The sequence below is a fragment of the Porites lutea genome, chromosome 3, assembly GCF_958299795.1.
Source record: "Porites lutea chromosome 3, jaPorLute2.1, whole genome shotgun sequence".
In the NCBI taxonomy this organism is placed as follows: domain Eukaryota; kingdom Metazoa; phylum Cnidaria; class Anthozoa; order Scleractinia; family Poritidae; genus Porites; species Porites lutea.
Genome location: NC_133203.1, coordinates 50,423,778 through 50,443,259, shown reverse-complemented (window position 1 = coordinate 50,443,259; position 19,482 = coordinate 50,423,778). Strand labels below are relative to the sequence as shown.

Sequence of the window (19,482 nt, the reverse complement as noted above, 5' to 3'; positions counted from 1 at the left end):
TACCGGGATCGAAATTCAATTCACGGGGTCGGAAGTGATTTAGCCATCGGGTGTCGGGTTTCTGCGTCCCCGAAAATAGACCTTAATCTCGGGTTCGAAATCTAAATTACGATCTCCGGATTCATTTCTTACCAGCGGCCCAGGAGTTTCATTTCTGATGTCTGAATTCCTACCGGCAACTGGACCCTTATTTCTGCTATCCCAAACCCACGCCCACATTTTTCTGATTTCCGGCCCCTCGAAATGTCCATGGTTGCGTCGGCCGAAATATCTTTTCAGTCCTGATTCCATAATTAAACAAAGACTTAGATTCAGCACTCACTATGTAGTGCATGCATAGTTTTAATAATAAAGAAATGTATATCAATAAAATAATAATAATAATGATAATAATAATATTATTAACAATAATAACAATAATGTAATAATGTAATGGCAATAAATAGTAATATTATATGGCAACACTTAATATTAATAATGATGATGATGGTGTCATTCTTTTGAAATGCTTTACTGGTTCTAAATTCATTTTTAGTGCTATTAAATATACACATTTTAAGTTGTGTATTTATATATGAAGCAGTCAAATTTTTATTTCATGTAGTTTTTGCTTTCTCTTGGTTTCAAATTAGCATACGTTTTCTTAGCCAAAAACTATGGAAAAATGAAAATAAACTGGAAATATGAAATAACTACAACATAATTATATATTACTTGTACTTTTACTCATTTACAACTTTTAAAACTTGCATCCCCCACCACCCTCAGTCAATCTTGGCAATGGGTCTTTTTTATATATACTGGTTCACTTGTCAAGCACCGTATGCATAGGTGGGTTGGTTTTGATGTGTATATAAAACTGGCAGTTATCACTAACTATTTTAGCCTTGATTACTTTTATTTCATAACGTTTTTTGTCAAAATTATTTAACTTACAGTGTGTATTTCGATAATTTAGGTCTTAGTTAAGTTACTAGTTTTTGTTTTGTAAAATCTTATTCGTTCATTTCTTCAGTTGTAGGTCACCTTGTGTAATTACTTTTACTCAGTAATTAATAAAACACAATACACTCGGTTTCTGTTTGAGAAGAGATTCTTCTTCCCTTTGAGGTTTGTGGTTGCGCCAGCCGAAATACCTTTTCAGTCCTGTTTTCATAATTAAAAAAAGACTTAGGTTCAGCACTTACTATATAGCGCATGCAAAGTGCATTAAAAAAAAGAAATGTAAATCACGAAAATGCTTCTTTTCGTTTAACATTCATCTTTAAATATGTACAATTTGCAATTGTCTTTTAAATTTCTTGTAAATTGTCTTAAAATATGTACATCTTGACTTGTGCCTCTTGACTTGTTACAAAAAAATGTTGCTTAATTTATGTGCTTCAAATCAAAATACCTGTTTTGTTGTGAGGTGCAGGGATGGAGGAGGTGTTAATAGCTGTGGAAAATTTGAAAAATACTCGAATAATAACGTCCATACTGTTTTTGAGATTCTGGAAAGAAAAAATTGGTAGACAAACACCACATAGTCCTCTATCGCAAAGAAAACTTAGTCTACTACAACTTTTTTTTTTTTTTAGTATAACGGTTTTCCCAATATTTCCTTCATTCTTACGTTAACCTCAACGTCACCCCCCTCCATAACCACCTCCCACAAAAACGACAACGATCACCCTGCCCCTTTATAGTTTCATTCTTTTGCTCTTTTTTTTTTTCATAGCGGAAGGTGGGGTGGAATGGTATTGGTAATCATGCACCGCACATGCAGCCTACTGATTATCCTAGCCATATGTTTTCTGTATTCGGTTTACATGCAAAGGGTTGTACTTGTTCCTAGGGCTGTCATCTTCCTGGTACTAGCATCTTCCTAGCTGAGAGGTAGGAAGATCCTAGTACTAAGAAGATCCTAGCACCATGTAAATTGCCTTCGCTAGGAAGATCTTAGCTAGTACCAGGGAAAAAACATACAAAAATAGTGGCGGGTCGTTCAGTGGCTAATCACGGCAATAAAGGCCGACCATTTCGTTTGGCGTTGCCACGAGCTGATTATTGTGATAACTGTGCTGAAAGGTAGTTGTTGACGCCAGTAAAGTTGACAAATGGACCAACTATATTATTAAAATGGACTTTCCTAACATAAAATATACACGTGTATATCATTGAAGAGAAAATTTTTTTTGTTTGTTTTTTTTGACATCGTTATCCGCGATTCGTCAGTTGGGACACAGCCAACTTGTTATATTTCCGCTGGTTAAAAAAACGCACACTGTGAAGAAGGATTACAGGGGGATTATGACTACTGAGAACATGCGAAAACTTGTAAATGTCATAACAGTTGAATGTACTGCGGGCTATATTTATTGCACGGTGATCTTACGGCCCATCTGTTATTTTTTTTCTCCTCTTTTATGTCGCTCAGAAGTGTTCACAGTTTCTTACTAATGCATCGAAAACTACGAAAGCCGAGGAGGGACTTCAGACTTCAGACTTCAGACTTCAGACTTCAGACTTCAGACTTCAGACTTCAGACTTCAGACTTCTGACTTCAGACTTCAGACTTCAGACTTCAAACTTCAGACTTCAGACTTGACAAAGTTCGAACTCCTGATTTCTGATTTCTGACCATTCAATCTCAATGCTGCATGGTGTGGTACTGTGTCAACAAGTTCTTCACGCAGTAATGTTTTGGTACGCTTTCCTGATTGCTGTTTAAAGTGATGCCTAGGTGAATCCAATTATAGTTAAATGAAAGAGCTTAACAGACGTGTAAATTTTTTCTACAGGTTACCTTTACTAGCCATTTTAAACATGGTTTGCCTCTCGAACTGCGTTATGCCTGCTTATACGCCAGCCTTACAGAAAGATGAAGGTCTCGAAAGAGAGGACCTAATTACGAGCTACTTCAATCAAGGTTTAACTAACGCTGAGATAGTTGGTTTCCTTGTTCTACGACATGGTATTGTTTGCTCTGTGCGAACATTAAAACGAATTCTTAAGCGTTTAGGGCTAAAACGAGCTAGGCATAACAATGAATCCCTCACAGAACACATAGTCGGTGCTGTTCTGGAAGAACTGGAGAATTCATGTGGCTCCTTTATGGGATATCGTCAGTTGACAAGGCGACTGAGACGTAAGTATGATTTGAAAGTGAGAAGAGATACTGTGATGAGAGCACTCCGCATCATAGATCCCGAAGGAGTTGAACGTCGCCAAAAACGTGCCCTAAAGAGAAGAAGGTATAGTACCCCCGGTCCGAATTTTTTATGGCATGTCGACGGCTGGGATAAACTTTCCCCATTTGGTATTTTCATTCATGGAGCTGTAGACGGCTTTTCTCGACGAATTCTCTGGTTAGAAGTCAATTCAACGAATAAAAATCCTAACGTTATTGCCTCCCACTACCTCACTACAGTACAGGAACTCGAAGGGGTGCCTAGACGGATGCGTTGCGACCGGGGAACGGAAAATACAATCATTGGAAGCCTTCAACAGTTTTTTCGATGGAGCGACGTGGACGATTTTGGTGGAAGGGAAAGTTTTCTGGAGGGCAAAAGTTGTGGGAATCAGCGTATCGAAGCCTGGTGGTCTAAATTTCGTGAGGGAGGAGGCGGATGGTGGATGAATCTTTTCAAAGACCTGCGTGATACTGGCTTTTACAAAGATGACTATCTTACCAAGGAATGTCTGAAGTTTTGTTTTATACCCATAATTCGACGAGAACTGCGTCTCGTGGCAGAACTTTGGAACACTCACCATATTCAGCGACAGAGGCGGTGCGACGTAGAAGGCGGTAAACCAGACGTGATGTTTTTTACTCCTCAAGTTTACGGAAAACAGGACTATTTGGTAAATGTAGACAAAGATGATGTAAGTGCGTGCAAAGAAATTTATGCCGAGAATTGCGTTGATTACAATGAGGATATGGAAGAGTTAGTGAGACTTATAAAAACAGACTATCAACCTCCATTAAACGAGTACGAGGCTCTTAAATTGTATTCCGAAATAATTGTTCTTTTAAAAAACCATTAACAACTTGAAGGAAACACATATTAGAATTTTTTGTCTAGCTGAGAAAGCGCACGCTGCGTAAGGCTAGGGGTTTCTTGCTCTTAGTCGTTTCGGGTATTCTTGCAATTTGCACTTAGCATCTACCTCCTTTTTTTGTAACTCCACGAGAGTAGCGAAATTTAAAAATAACATTCGCGTGAGTTAGTCGTATTCCCATGATGGATAATAATATGGTTAACTGCAGAATAGTGTCAATCTCGAATTTTATCTTCCAGATAAAACTTAATGATGTGAATGGAATGTATGTTACTTAACTAGAAACAGAAGACCCTTTATTATTTTTTTCTTATAAAAGGTTGATGTACAAAAAAAATTCAACTCATTGCCGCTTTGGCCCTTAATGTTTAGAACCAACGCATCCATAACGTGCGGTGGGGATTTGTATTTTGTATTAGGATATTTATGTACACAAAATTTAAACAAAACAACCTGGTACCTTTTACTTAGCTACTAAGACTAACAGGAGATGAGTGTAAAATGTAGAACAATTTTGGCGATGGTGATCAGAATACTTGGGACAGGATGGTGCTGCGCTATAGAAACACCTTACAAGCACAAGTAGCTTCTATCAGTTCTTTTAAAAAGCTTAAGTTGGGGTTTCATTTAACAGTAAAGATGAAGAGTACTGTGGCAGTGTCGTCCCTGGTCTATCTTTCGCATTACGTATTAAAGTTTCCCTTTTCTTACACCTATGACATAAGTTACAGGTTCAATGAGACTAAAAGTTAGGTCTTTTCAATTCATTTATTGATCAGCTATTCAGGTTTCACAAATCCATTGTCAATGAATATAAAAGTATTGAAAACATCAATTTATCAGGCCTCAAACGTTCAGGCAATCAAATTCTCGTACTGTACAAACAAAACAACTTAACAGCTTGGGTCTTTAAGCTTTTTCATATAACGTGTTAATTAAGTCTACTTAAAAACTGGGACTTTAAAAGCGTCCAAAGGAACTTTGATCCCCTCTAAAATATTAGCTCCTGGATTCTGTTTCTATCAAAATATTAATTGTCTTGTGGAAAGCGGCGGATTCCCTGAATAAGCAAATTCAACGATACATTCCGGACCGGACCTGCATTGGACTCACAAAATAGTACCGCAGTAATTATAATCTTGCAAGTATAGCAGGCAACACGTTTGTACAACAGATATAGTAAGGATGTTTTTAGACTGCAAAAAATTCAATGTAACTACAAATAACACAAACTTGGACTTGATCGCCCTGACCATTTTCCCTAATCAATTGACGAAAATTAAAAATTAAATGAAATAATGCACCGTAATTAAAACATTGTTTTACGTACCGGAAGCCATGAAAAATTCAAATCAGTGCTAAAAGTAGCAAATGCAGATTCAAATGACCTTCCATCAAAATGCTTTCCTTAATAGTTGTGAAATATTTACACTCCACCCACGTCGCTGGAGAGATCAAAGAAACACTGCCAGTTCCGAGTCACATGCATGCATGCGAGGGACGACCTGTCTGAAAGGGAAATCATTGTACTGAACTGCATACGTTGACTGCAAACCGACTGCTGCACGACATGGAGTCTGCATTTGGAAAACACCTATCGCACTGGATAGCATATCAGCTTTTTGTTTTTTTTTTTACTTTCCATTGTAATCATTCTAAAGGAAAAAACCTTTTAAATAGATGTAACGATTTCCAAAACAGTCGTGTTACCTGCCTGGATAAGTAAACGGAACATAAAACTCAAGCTTGTTCTAATGTTTAAAATAGGCATTCATGTAGCCTGTAATGATTCCTATTCAATATCTCTAATGTGTCTTTATGGGAATTTACTAACAAGAGCAATGGCAGGGGGCCTCTTGCTGATGTCATACTGAAAACAGTCCTCTAGTATACCCTGAAACGAATTACCGACGGTGGCTGAAAGTAATCCTAATGAGCGAGGGCTCTCTTTCTTCTTCATGAGGGCCAAAAGTGAGTCCACAGAACTCTCGTCCTCTTCGTGAGACTCCCGCTGCGCACCGTTATCTTGAAGTTGCTCTCCCCAGCAGTCCGTTTCTGTGAACAGCTCTATTAATGTAACTGCCAAGGACCATACATCGGAGTTAACAGTGGCCTTCTTTCTCTCCAGCAGGCACTCTGGAGCCATGTAGGAAGGAGTGCCAGGTATGCCCGTGCTGGTTGTATGACTAACGGATTGAGGAGATTTCAATTTGCTCAGTCCCATATCAAAGAGTTTCGTGACCTGTGTTGCCTCATCTACTAATACATTGGCGGGTTTTATGTCTCTGTGAACCACAGGGGGCTTCAAATTATGTAAGTACGCAACAGCCTGGCAGATTTGTTTTGCCAAGTGCAACTTATTGCAACGTTTGATGGTGAAATGGGTATCGTTTTTATCATCGCTGCTGAAGAGAAGGTCGTCTAAATTGGGTCCTTTGATCAATTCTGACACAAGGTAGATGGCGTTTTTCAAAAATGAAATTGCCATAATTTGCACAATGTTTGGATGGCGGACTAGGCTGTGCACTTTTATCTCAGATTCCACACTTGCTTGGAGACGTTTTGCATTTCTGACCTTAATATGCTTTACTGCGACATCAGTTCCAGCCCACAGTCCTTTGTAGACTGTACCGAAGGAACCTCTGCCAATTTCATCTTTCAATATCACCTCGTCCTTTTCAACCACTGGCAAAAGACCATGGCCATCTTTGCCGGAAACTGGTGGATGTACCTCTTCTGACATCAAACAATGGCTCTCTGTTGCCTCCATGCCAGCGACGGGGATACTTGGGGGTTCCAACTCGTCAACCGGACAGATCACGACTGGCTTTGATGTGGCCTTTTCTTCGCCACAGTGAACCTCTACGAGGTAGCTTCCTGGTGATGTTATAATAAGGCAACAACAGTTGTTGCCCTCTTTTACCTTTTTGCCATTACGATACCATATATACCATGTATTCGTTCCGAGGTGGCAGGACGCTATCACTCCAATAATTAATTGGTTTCCGTCGTATCCCCAGACCTCGGAGGGAGGATGGAGGATGGTGCTGCTGGACTGGGTGTCGGAAGTTCGAGGAAAGACATACCTAAAGTCTTCTACATCCTCTGATTTGGAAAAGTAGCACTTTTCCACAAAATATTCTTTTCCCTTACAAATATCAGCGATGGTGAAACCATTTTCGAGTGGGTCAAATGCTTCTAACTCTTCGTCTAGAGTCTGAGGTTCGTTCAAGCAACGGAGTTCATAGCACGATGCTATTGAAAATGAAAGTGATTTCATCATAACGTCACCGAAGGACGATTCTGTGCAATATTCGTAAGTAACTATCAGTCCGTTTTGGCTGATAACCTGTTGGGTGGGAACACTGTTTGCCACATCCTTCAGCACATAAAGGGGCCTTTGCTTTTCTTTATCGCCTCCAGCGCTGCGTGATGAACTACTCCCTGTCGGTTTTCCCAACTCTCCTGATAGTTGTGCTCTGTTAAGTCCAAGCCCCATGAATACGTCAGATACACCGCTTTGCACGCTCTCAGCTTGCCCAGACAACTTCAGCTGGCTACAGGCCTCTTGTCTCTGTGAGACACTCGCTGATATTCCGTCCTCTTCTTCTGTAGATGTGGACATCAGGTAAATATAACAGCGGCTGGCAAACAGGCCCCGTGATCGGAGATATTCTTGAAAGGTGCATACTTCTCCCTCTGTGTTCTTAAAAGCCGTTATTTTTTGTTGCGCGTAGTTGCCCAACTCAAGCTTCATTCGAGGTAGGGCACCTAGCTTCGAATCTCCTTCTGGAAAAAATAGTTTGCTGGCCTTCTCTTTAAGGAAATCTACAGTGATCTCATCGTCATTGGTGTATGTGAAGTCACGAATTCCTCCCCCGTCTTTCATTCTCACTTGCTTGAATCGGGATTGGCTGCTTGAGCGGTGAAGCCAACCAATGAACATCTTTCGAGGCTTATTCGGTTGTTGTTTTGTAGGCACTCGAGAGGGACCTGGCTGGGATTTTCGCGGTTTTTCTTGTTTGGCACTTTTCCTTATTTTCTCTACCAAAGTTTTAATGCGTTCCTCTTTTTGCACTAGGAGAGAAGAATGATGGATGCCAAATTATTTAATTAATATCCTTGAAAATGCACTTTATTAATAAATTAAGTAAGTGCCAAAAAATTGAACTAATCCAATGTTGTTGTGTTAATTATTTATCTGTACTCCTTAAGATTGACGTGCCCTCAAACAAACAAAACAAATAAGTTTTTGTCGCTGCAGTTGTAATCATGCAGCTAGCCTGTAGGGCCTAATTTTCAAGCTTGCGAACACAAAGAACGCAAAACAAGTATCATATTTTTTTCAAAAACTAATACAGATTGTCGGCAATTTTACCTATTAAGTTGATTTACCTTTTGATTCGTCCACCGGTTTGTCCTCAGCTACAAGAAGCGCCTTCAACATTGCTATCTGCCCAATGGCTAGACCCATACTTTCAAACTGTGCGTCTGAAATCATTTGTAAAGACTTGATACTATAAACCTGTGAAGGGAACACGCAAGTACCACACCTTAGTTTAATTGGCATGAAACTAAAGGAGTAAACCACGTGTATGACGAAGTTATCATCTGACTAGCAAGGGTTTGCAGAACGATGGTGTAATGATTCTACTGAGCAGTCATTTGTGTTAAGGGTATAGAGAGATTTGGGCTCGTAGACTAAGAGTGCCTTTATTCTCTCCTCCCGTACTCTTGCGTTACGTTTTGGCCTATCAGTTAAAAAAAAAAAAAAAAAAAAAAAAAAGGGCTAGGCGTGAGAGTACAAAATCCTAAAGTCCAGTTGTGTTGAAAGGGGCCGGGCTGGGAAAGCTGCGAGGTAATCTGTTCGTTCATGACACCATTATGTCATATGATCCCGTACTAACCTTATGTTTTTCAAATATCGGCTTCAAACCCTTTAAATTTTGCTCAAGAAAATGATCAAGCTGCAAGATAACAGACACGCATGTTTTCATACCGCATCGAGCAACATTTGGATAGCACAATCACTCAACACTACTAAAGAAGGGGGTCGTATTTATTTGTACCCATAGGCGTTTAGGCGTTTCATTTCACAACCAAGGAGTCTAAGCGTACGCTGCGTATTAATTCACCCGGGATTCACCCCTACATATCAGTTGCGTGATGGGTCATGGAGGGTAAATAACACATAGTTTATAACGATTGCTTTAAGGTGATTCCCTAGTTTTGCACTGCGCATCTCTTACTGCGCATAACAAGATGGCCGCCGTAAAAAAGAGCATTTGAAGTAATATTATTAAAATGAAGTTGACTGAAGAGAAACGCTATTGGAATTTTTGCTTGCTGTTGTTTCTTGCCGAGGTGAGACTCAATGTGTTGGGAATGTGCATAACGTAAGCAGTACGCGTGTTGCTAAGTTCGACCTCCTCTCGGAGAACCTCGATAGTGGATGTTTAACTTGTGCTTACTCACTTTGATTTTCACTTAAACACTTTTTTTATCACATTGTGTCCTAAATGTGATATCTCGATGTAACTTCTGTAAAAACGGATTTTTTAATACTTTCTTTCCCCTTTCACATACATTTTATTTTGAAACTCGCCTCAGTCCTCTCTCAAAAATCGGAGAAAATGCGTTTGGTGCGCACTTTCTGCAGCTCTACCGCAAAAACGAGTACGGTGACCCCCATTTTTTATTTCATGATTTTAATAAGGACAGTGCTTCCTTTCGATGAGAAAAAAATTGGCACAAATCTATGTTCAGTTTTTTGGCAATTTTACTAAATTGTACGAATTGAGCCATCATGGGTCGAAAAGCGCGCGTCCAATTTAATTCTACTTTGGAGCGTAAAGTAAAAACAAGGACATTAAAAGGCATTTTTCTGGTACGCAAGTGGATAAACAATACATTTAAGTCAAATTCTGTGTGGTGTCACATGCATCATCGAAGAAATCTCTCCTTTTTGTCCAGTTTTGCGCGCTGCGCGCGGTTTTTGTAAAAGGGTCCTAAATAGCCGTATTTGTCAGCATTGTGACGTCAAAACGAGCACGGTGACCCCCACTTTTTATTACTTTTTTATCATCTTCTTGACTTGTTACATCAGTGTACCAAGTTTTAGCTAAAATCTATGTTAGGTTCTTTTACTATGGAATCACCTTAACTGAAATAAACGGCGAGGGACTCCATTCTCCATTTTTACTAGTCTCATAGTTGCGCGATACATTGAAATGTTTCTCCACACCTTCTTGAGGTTACTCTTTAAAGTCATGACCACAAATACTGGACGGTTTGCAGCTGGTTTGGATTTTTTAAGGCTTCTTACGGAATTATTTGACATTGTAGTTTTCGCAATTATGCCTCAAAAAATCGTGACCTCTCAAGCGGTTCGCGCCCTCATGAGGATTTCTTGTAAGCTTAATTTAAACTAAGACCTAAAAGTGGTCTGGAGCAATCAACATCCAGTTCCCTATACATATTCATCAATTTTCTCACGTGCGCTTTATAAACATTGATTGACCAGGGGTATAAAAAAAAGCAAGCCAATCGAGCGTCAGGAGACAATATTACTTAAATCCGCTTACCTCTTCCTCCATATTCACTTCTTCGAAGCAGCGCAGCTATGTAGGTTTAACCTGGATCATAACAAGCTGATAACTGAAATCTAAAATCTTGAGTCCTAAGTCCGAACTCTGAAAGTCTGAAGTCTGAAGTCTGAAGTCTGAAGTCTGAAGTCTGAAGTCTGAAGTCTGAAGTCTGAAGTATGAAGTCTGAAGTCTGAAGTCCCTCCTCGGCTTTCGTAGAAAACACTTTTTAGGCTATTCAGAGTACTGTTAGATCTCTAGAAGTACATTCTAAGCGGTGCTATAAAATTTGTATCTGTTCGTCGTATCTTAAGGCAATGCAACTTGAGTCTCAGTTTCGAAATTACAAGGGCTGCAGTATTATTTTCCCGAAAATTTTAGATGCTATTTGAAGGTTTACGAAAGACTGAAAATTTTCTTATTCCGGCTCTCTCCATCACACTCTCGAATCCTAACCTGATGTAAGGCCGGTTATTTTTCTAAGAAAAAATCGAGAAAAATTGAGTAAAATCGTGAAAAATTAAACTTAAGAAAATCGTGGGGAATTTATCACTGAGATAAGTTTTGAGAATTCAGCATGAATGGGACGGTCATCAGGAAATTTTAGCCTTCCACAGAAGATTAAGGTAATTTTCGCTTTTCTAAACAGGTATTTTACAGAGAACAGTCATTGGATCCTCCTGCGTTTTATAATAGAAGTCATGTACTTTACGGTGGACGGAACAGAAGAGAGCTAATAAAACTAATTTCCTTTTTCCAAATTTAAAACTGGGGGTCGAGGAATGAAATGAAAGACGATCATCGCAGTCAGTAGAGATGCAACTTTTGCACTTGCAAAAAGAAAGCCAAAATGGATTTATAAGGCATTTATCCCAACCAACTCGATGATCTGCTCCCAGTTTGCTTGTTAGCTCACCTGGTAGAACCGCGCAGCACTGGTATCGCAGAGTTCGAACCCCGTACAAGCCTGAATGCTTTCTTTTCGCAGCTGCAAAAAGTGCGGCCGTAAATGCGATGATTTTCTTTCATTTAATAACAAAACCGTTAGTATATTTTATTTTGATCGGGAGTATTTTTCAGGAGTGGCTTATCATTAGCCTGATAGATGCTCCTTTCTGTATAGGGATCGTGTCTACCTCAAACGTACACATGTCTTCAAGTTCCGAAAAAGTGCATGACGGACATCCAGATGTCAATGGACTAAAACACACGTGGTATTCTTCTTCCTTTTTCAATACTTCTCAGGGAAGTTAGTTTTATAGTTAGTTCAGTTAGTTTAGGTCATCTAGGAAGCCCACTTGACAGTTCGTTCAGGTCACCATTGCAGTCACGACCGTCCCTCGATAGTCCAATCAGTTGACTTGGGATCTCGGAAAGTACAGACCCCAAATCAACGGCAAGGAAAATGCATGCGGGCAAAAATGTTTTATTACGCGGTTGAAACGCGGTTTAGTAATCAGAATTTCGTGCCATCCATGTCTTGTTCTGTTTATAAAACGAATGACGATCGTGTTTTCCATTAGTTTTGGTTTTGTGGCTGGCGTCTTGCTACTGCTAATGAATTGGGGTCGATCTTAGTTAAAAGGCGGACAATTAAAACAAATACCGCCCGTTTCCCCTAAGGAACACTAGAATATATTATTGAAAAAAATATTTTGCATAACAGAGGATAAACGTAATCTTTCGAAAATTTATGCGATTAGTTTTATGAGCACCTGCTAGTTCCCATAAACTGGACAATACCTACTACCGTAACAGAAAAATCATCCAAAACCAAATTCGTGCAAATTGTTTTTTTCTCGACTGGTATATACCCCGACTGAAAAGAAAAATAGCGGCTCCGAAACAAAACTGAAGGACAGTCGATTGTTGATTTAATCTTTGGTACTCTAAAACGTCTGCAACCGCATAAAGAGCTGCCATGGATTTGCATCAGACATTGAAACCCCAAACACTGTTTTGCATGGAAATATAATCATAATCCTCGCGCGGGTCAATTGGATTATATTGGCCTAAGAAAGTTTTCGGGCGTTTGTGTAATTCAGTGGTAATTTTGAACGCGGAATTAACATCCTCAAGACAAGTTTCTTAAAACTGATTGTTGATGAAGTGTTGAATGATGAGCATTTTTCACATTTAAATGTTGTCTTGTCAAAACAGTTAAATATTGATTGTGATCATAATCGTTAAAAGCTGCGCACTGACAGAAAAGGTTGCTACAGAAACCGTCGGCCCCAAGATGGCTGTGGTAAACTTTTTGCCGCTCCAACCTTTCATATGAAGTTTTTCCTGTTTTTACTGGTGGAGGAAGAAAAGGGCACGTGGTAGAGAGCAAATAGTTTATTCATCAGCGGGCGAATTTTTTGTTAAAACAGTAGTCATCGAAAATGAGACATGATCAGACCGGTTTTAAAACCATCTGCGAATCAGATGATTACTAATTTTAACATTGGAGTCCTTTGATGGACGAACATACGCCTATGTCGTCGACTGGTAGCCAGTACAACATTCTGTACTACTCGATGGCAGCGAGTAATTCTCTTCTAACAGGAATTTTGTCAAGGGAGTTATAAATTCAACAATTTCCTCGAGGAAATAATGATTACAACAGACATAAACACGAATTCAAGCGAGGACACGATGGATGATGGATCGTACATTCAATATCTTCCTATTGAAGCAGCATTTCAAGCCATGTCTTTAATGATTATTATGCTCGTGGCCATAGCCGCAAATACAATGAATATTATTGTGGTGTACAGAAATTCCAACATGCAGACGCCTCGTTATATGTTTATAATGAGTTTGGCTGTCGGCGATTTAGGAGTGACACTTCTTTCAATGCCTTTCTCTCTTGTGACATGTATATCTCGACGATGGATCATGAGCGACTCATTATGTCAACTCCATGGTTTCCTCGGCTCGTTTTTTTTCTGTGTGTCGATATTTACGCTTACAATAATGAGTATTGAGCAGTATTATTCTCTTGTCAAGCCTCTATCACGTACAATAACAATTCGTCGGGCGTGGTATATGATTGCCGCTGCATGGATCTTGTCTACCCTTCTGTCAATGGGGCCTGAGGTGGGCTGGGGTCATTTCGCGTACAACTCTAGCACGCTATCTTGCGGGGTGGCCTTTCCGCGATCGACTTTAGAGAAGATGTATCTCTTATTTCTTGTCTTGATAGCATTTGTAATCACGTTGCTAATTATGGCCTATGCTTATATCAGGATTTTATTGACAGTTCGGAAACACACAGACAGAATTGCAAGGTACACCAAAGGAGGGTTGGAGGTGATGAGGCTACAAAGACGAATAACCTACACGTTGCTACTTGTACTGCTCGTGTTTATCTTATGTTGGCTTCCATTTGTTTTCTTGATTGTTCTAGCCACACGAAACACAAGTGTCAAGGAATTGCCATACGGTCTCGGTGTTGCTGCCTACTGGTGTGGCTTTTTTAATTCTTCAGTGAACCCGATTATCTTTGTTATCAGAAACGATCGCTTCCGGGAAGGTTACCGTGAGATTCTCAGCGAGATCTGGTACGGACTGCAATGCAAACGACCGCCGAAAATACGAACACCGCAAATAAAAAACACGTGGTATTTGAACAAACATTCAGGGAAAGAGGGAGAAACTCCAAAGGTCATGTTAAGAGCTTTTCCTTCTCTTTCCCCAGTACTAGATGTAGAATTAATGTCCGATCATGGTGATCAAGACGAAAACGGAATTGAAGAACTTATTACAAGATAAGTCTTACAAGAGATAAGAACTTATACCGGGTAAAGGGCTCCTACATCCGGTCCACCCCTGCTCCATTCTTATTGCAAACAGCGCGGGTAAATTCACAGTCTCCCTCGCAATCGTTGTTAGTGTGGTCACGCAACGCTCCTCGAGCTCCTCAGACTCCTACTGCGAGGGAGACTAGTAAATTCAAGGCAAGCAGAATTAGTGATAATTGCGAGAATTTCACTACTTTGGAGTGTGAAATTAGAAAATGTGAAAGGCTTAAAATTGCGCAATGATGAAGTGAAGTTACTAAGAAATCGATCCACGAATAGGCTCCTCCCCAAAAATACTAACGGGGGTTCTCGCCGTACCTACAACACCCGGTTTTCTGGGTATGCACAATACAGGAGAGTGCCGGTTCCCCCGTCCCCTTGCAGTGTTGTTAAGAAGCGCAGTTTGACAAAGCCTGGTCGATTTTCAACTTGTAAATGGGGAGGCGGGGAAATTGATCAATGGTACCAAGTAGAACTCCCAACTCCCAACTATTTTTTCCTGGATTGTTGTGGGTTGCTAAAATCTAAAACAGCCGCCATTAAAATCGTTGTTTTGGTACCCTATTTTTAAGTCGAATGATGACTCGACGATAGTGAATATTTTAGAATTGGCCCCTCTTAGAAAAATGAAAATGAGAATTAATTGGAAGCGTGCCCAAAAAATGGTAAGAAAAAGGATAACTTAGGTGAATTAAAACTGACACTCACAAAAAGACAACAAAATGGCGCCAAGTTTTCGACCACAATCCTCAATTCAGACGCAGGCTTTGTGCAAAACTGATTAACGCCCTTACGTTTTTTACTCTTGCTCGTTAATGCCGTGGAAAAACGTCTGCGCTGGGCTTACTAGTTAACAGGATATTCTTACTTTTTGTTAAAATTGTTTCCGGCGCTGCCGAAGCTGGCATCTAAATAGATTAAACATTAAACATCTAAACTGATTAAAGCCGTTACGTTTTTTACACTTGCTCGTGCCGTGGAAAAACGTCTGCGCTGGGCTCACTAGTTAACAGGATATTCTTACTTTTTGTTAAAATTGTTTCCGGCGCTGCCGAAGCTGGCATCTAAATGGCTTCATCGCTACTTAGTCTGCTATTTTCGATATGTTTTTGCCAGTTTTAAACAACCTAAGCGAGATGATTAACATGCATGATAATCTTTGTTGAACAAAGGAGATGTTAGTGAACGCAGGCCGGATCAGCGTTAAGTAGTCTTATAAGAGGATTATCACAACTGGATATAAAATTTTTAAGTGCGGAGCGATGTCAAAATTACGGGCGGAATTAAAAGAATATAAAAGTTTTTGAATTGTTAATTACCTACAGGAGAACGATGGCTTAATAAGGCACCACTAAGTTCTCTGAACGTAATGGTAAAATAAAAATACGTGGAAATGAGTGAGAACTTCAAGGTGTCGTGTTTGTATACGTAGTTGTTGAGAAAGCCAGGATGTCGATTCCTTGGTTGAGAACACCCAATCAGGAATCAGGGACCAAATCGGAGAAGGGTTGTTACCACAGGCAGACCACCCTCTGTTAGTGGGGGCTGTTGTTGATTTAAATCTGAGCAACGATCTTTTGTTATTTATAGAAGAAATACATATGAACAATACGGTGGCTATAATTTGTTCTAAAATGCAGAATTTAAGGCAAATTTTTCAATAAAAGTTTGAAGAAAATCCTAGCTGAGTCATGTGTCATGTTTTTTTCGCCGTCCCGTGCTGTTTTAAGCGCTATTTTTGGGTTGTTCCTCATATACCGAAAGTTGAAATCGTTAATCATTCATATACCAAGAGGGGGGGGGGGGGGGACGCACAAAGGAACAGTGGGCACAGAGGAACAGTAGGAACAGAGGAACAGTAGGAACAGTGGGCACAGAGGAACAGTAGGCACAGAGGAACAGTAGGAACAGTGGGCACAGAGGAACAGTGGGCACAGAGGAACAGAGGGCACAGAGGAACAGTAGGCACAAAGGAACAGTGGGCACGGAGGAACAGTAGGAACAGTGGGCACAGAGGAACAGTAGGCACAGAGGAACAGTGGGCACAGAGGAACAGAGGGCACAGAGGAACAGTAGGCACAAAGGAACAGTGGGCACAGAGGAACAGTAGGAACAGAGGAACAGTGGGCACAGAGGAACAGTGAGCACAGAGGAACAGAGGGCACAGAGGAACAGAGGAACAGTGGGCACGGAGGAACAGAGGGCACAGAGGAACAGTAGGCACAAAGGAACAGTGGGCACAGAGGAACAGAGGGCACAGAGGAACAGAGGGCACAGAGGAACAGTGAGCACAGTGGAACAGTAGGCACAAAGGAACAGTGGGCACAGAGGAACTTTAGGCACAGAGGAACAGATGAACAGATGCGGACAGAGGAACAGTCGACACAGTGTGTGGCGTGTGTCATCTAGTAAGTTAGGATAAAAAGTTAGCCCAGAAGGAATATAAAAGACATGATAATTTGGCAAGGATTATACAATGGAAGTTCAAGCACTGGCAGATCCAGACCTTGGTTACAGAGGGGTTAGGATTTTTCCTTGACTTTTCTTGGGCAAAATACGTTGATGTGGATTTTTTGGGATTGCCCACAAGCTTAAACCGGGGTTCTCACTTTTCTGTCGAACAAACGTATCGGTTTCATTTACAGACGTAGACTTTTGAAGACTGTTTGCAGACTTTCTAAAAGGTTTGGTAGATGCTTCGGCTTACTTAAACTTAGATTAATACATGCTTTTGTCACTAGCAGACTCGACTACTGTAACGGTCTGCTATATGGACTTCCCGGTAACCGGAAGAAAAACTTCAGCGTGTTTACATCCTTTCAGGGGTACCCAACGAGAATATAGTTCAAAACCACATAAACAGCATTGTTGAACGTACTTTAGTATTTAAACGGTAGATAAAGGCTTATTTTTATCCCCTAAACCTTTTTCTAGCTGAAAGTATAGTGATCCGAAAATTATAGGGATCAAAATTTACCTTTTCGAAAATTTCAGCCAGAAAAAAAGCTCCCGAAAATTCTAGGTGACCTTTTTAGGTTAAAAATCCGTTAAAAATGGGCAATTATACGATTTTTTTGAAGTTCGAAAATCCTAGGAGAGGCAGGGAAGCAAGAAATTTTTCAGAAAATGATCCGAAAATTCTAGACATCAAATTGTCTTTCGAACAGATAATTTTCCGAAATTGTCGTTGGGTGCCCCTGACCTTTTTGTCATATTCATTTTCTTTTTGTATGATCGTTTTCCTACAGAGACACTGTTAATACTAGCATCAGGGCACTGATGTAAAGACAAACTGTTGATGTTATTTTTTTCTTTATTAATTTAAAGCACATATAAAATTGTATAAAAAGTGTCAATAATATTATTGTACTATGCTAAAAAAAAAACTTAGCTAACTAGAAACATAAGTCATCCAGACTGTATGGACATATCTTTATTCATCCCACATCATAACCTACTTGGTCAATGGTTTATAATTAAGACTAGCTCGAGTCTAACAATGAACAAACATGATCCACTTAGAGGGATAGCAATTTGCCTACTATGCACATATTTTGAGTAGGACATGAAATTGTTTCATGTCCCATAACAATTTGTTTCATGAAATTGTTTCTTAAAATTTTTATGTCATAACAAATTATCAACTTACAGGCATACGATAGAACAGATCTGCTAGTTTAATACTTGCCCTGGATACTCGATCTTCCTTTTTGTTATTGTTGTCCCACTCACTTATTACTTACAACTACTACTTACTTTTTTAAGGTAAAAATTATGTTCGAAACAAAGTTTTCCTCATCCCAGTAACTCTGATATTTTAGTGCAGTTAATCTAAAAGGGGGCAGGGGAGGGTTAGTTCTCCTTTTAACCTTTAAAAACTAACTGAAAACACTCATCACCCAATAATTATTATGTGATTACTAACTAAAGAAACAAAACTGATCATACTCAGATCACTTAGCACTGTTCTTTAAAGTCCCTTCATAACAACATGGCACTTTGAAGCTTTGATTACACCTGTAGTTTGACACTTCCCACTTACTTAAAATTCTAATATTGTTTTTAGGTTTTGCACTACTGCAGGGAAACAAACGAATCTGCAGGAGTTTTGCAGTAAATTATGTTTATGAAAACTGTTAATAAATTTAATGTATTAAAGAACGACTATGATCAAAAAGTCACTTTCCTTTCTTTCAGATTTTGAAAGTATCTTTCCAAAACAATTACCATGCCGAATTTTAAGGCTTCTTTTTCAAGGAGAGGTCTGCTTATCCTAACTATGATTTTTTGGTTCGCCTGTCTACTGTTACTAAATTCTGTTCCAGTCAAGTGGCAATGAGAGAGTTTGGTCAAGCTCGAAAGTGAAGTTATTTTCTTATCAGTGTAAAATGTGGGTGAGGGAAAATGGCTAATCAACTATGCGGCACCAGATTTTGTGCTTCCAAAATTGAAACACGCCATCTGCATACTAAAGTAACAGTGTTCACACACAGTAATGTTTAACTGGTGAGAAAATGACATCACTTTCAAGCTCCATAGAACTCTCATTGCCAGATGACTAGGACAGAATTTAGTAATGGTAGACAGTCCTTGAAATAATGGCTTACAATTTGGCATTGTTAATGATTTGGAAATATTCTTTTGAAATCTGAAAAGAAAAGAGAAGTGTTTTTTTTTTTTTATCATAGAAGCACTTAAAATTTCTTATAGCACTCTATCCAAATCAATCCAAATTCAATAAGAATTTACAGGAGTACCTAAATATCAGAGAGCCTTCTAGAAGTTCGCTCTGGGAGGGTAAATTCCTTGAAAGAAGCATTTTTAAAAATTCCAACATTCCCTGGAATTTCGAGAGTAATGCAACCCCAAAAAAACATGTGATAAAAAATATACATATTATCTGAATGTGCATTATGAGGTGCAATATCTTCACTTTTTGGTCCTATTTTCTTAAGGATCCATTTACTTATCTCTGAAAGCCAACAAAATTCTTTTCCTGTACCTTAGTTTATTATTTCCTTTTATTTTAAAAGATTTGCTTAATGTTCATTTACTTCAAAGGGTGA

General features: G+C 39.4%; 1 protein-coding gene across 1 annotated transcript; it reads left to right on the top strand.

Annotated features, from left to right (window-relative positions):
• Positions 1-12,619: 12,619 nt before the first annotated feature.
• On the top strand, positions 12,620-16,095 carry LOC140931387 (melatonin receptor type 1A-like). Its single transcript, XM_073381194.1, has one exon. The coding sequence runs from the start codon at positions 13,227-13,229 to the stop codon at positions 14,385-14,387; it is 1,161 nt and encodes a 386-aa protein (XP_073237295.1). The 5' UTR covers positions 12,620-13,226; the 3' UTR covers positions 14,388-16,095.
• The last annotated feature ends 3,387 nt before the right edge of the window (positions 16,096-19,482 follow it).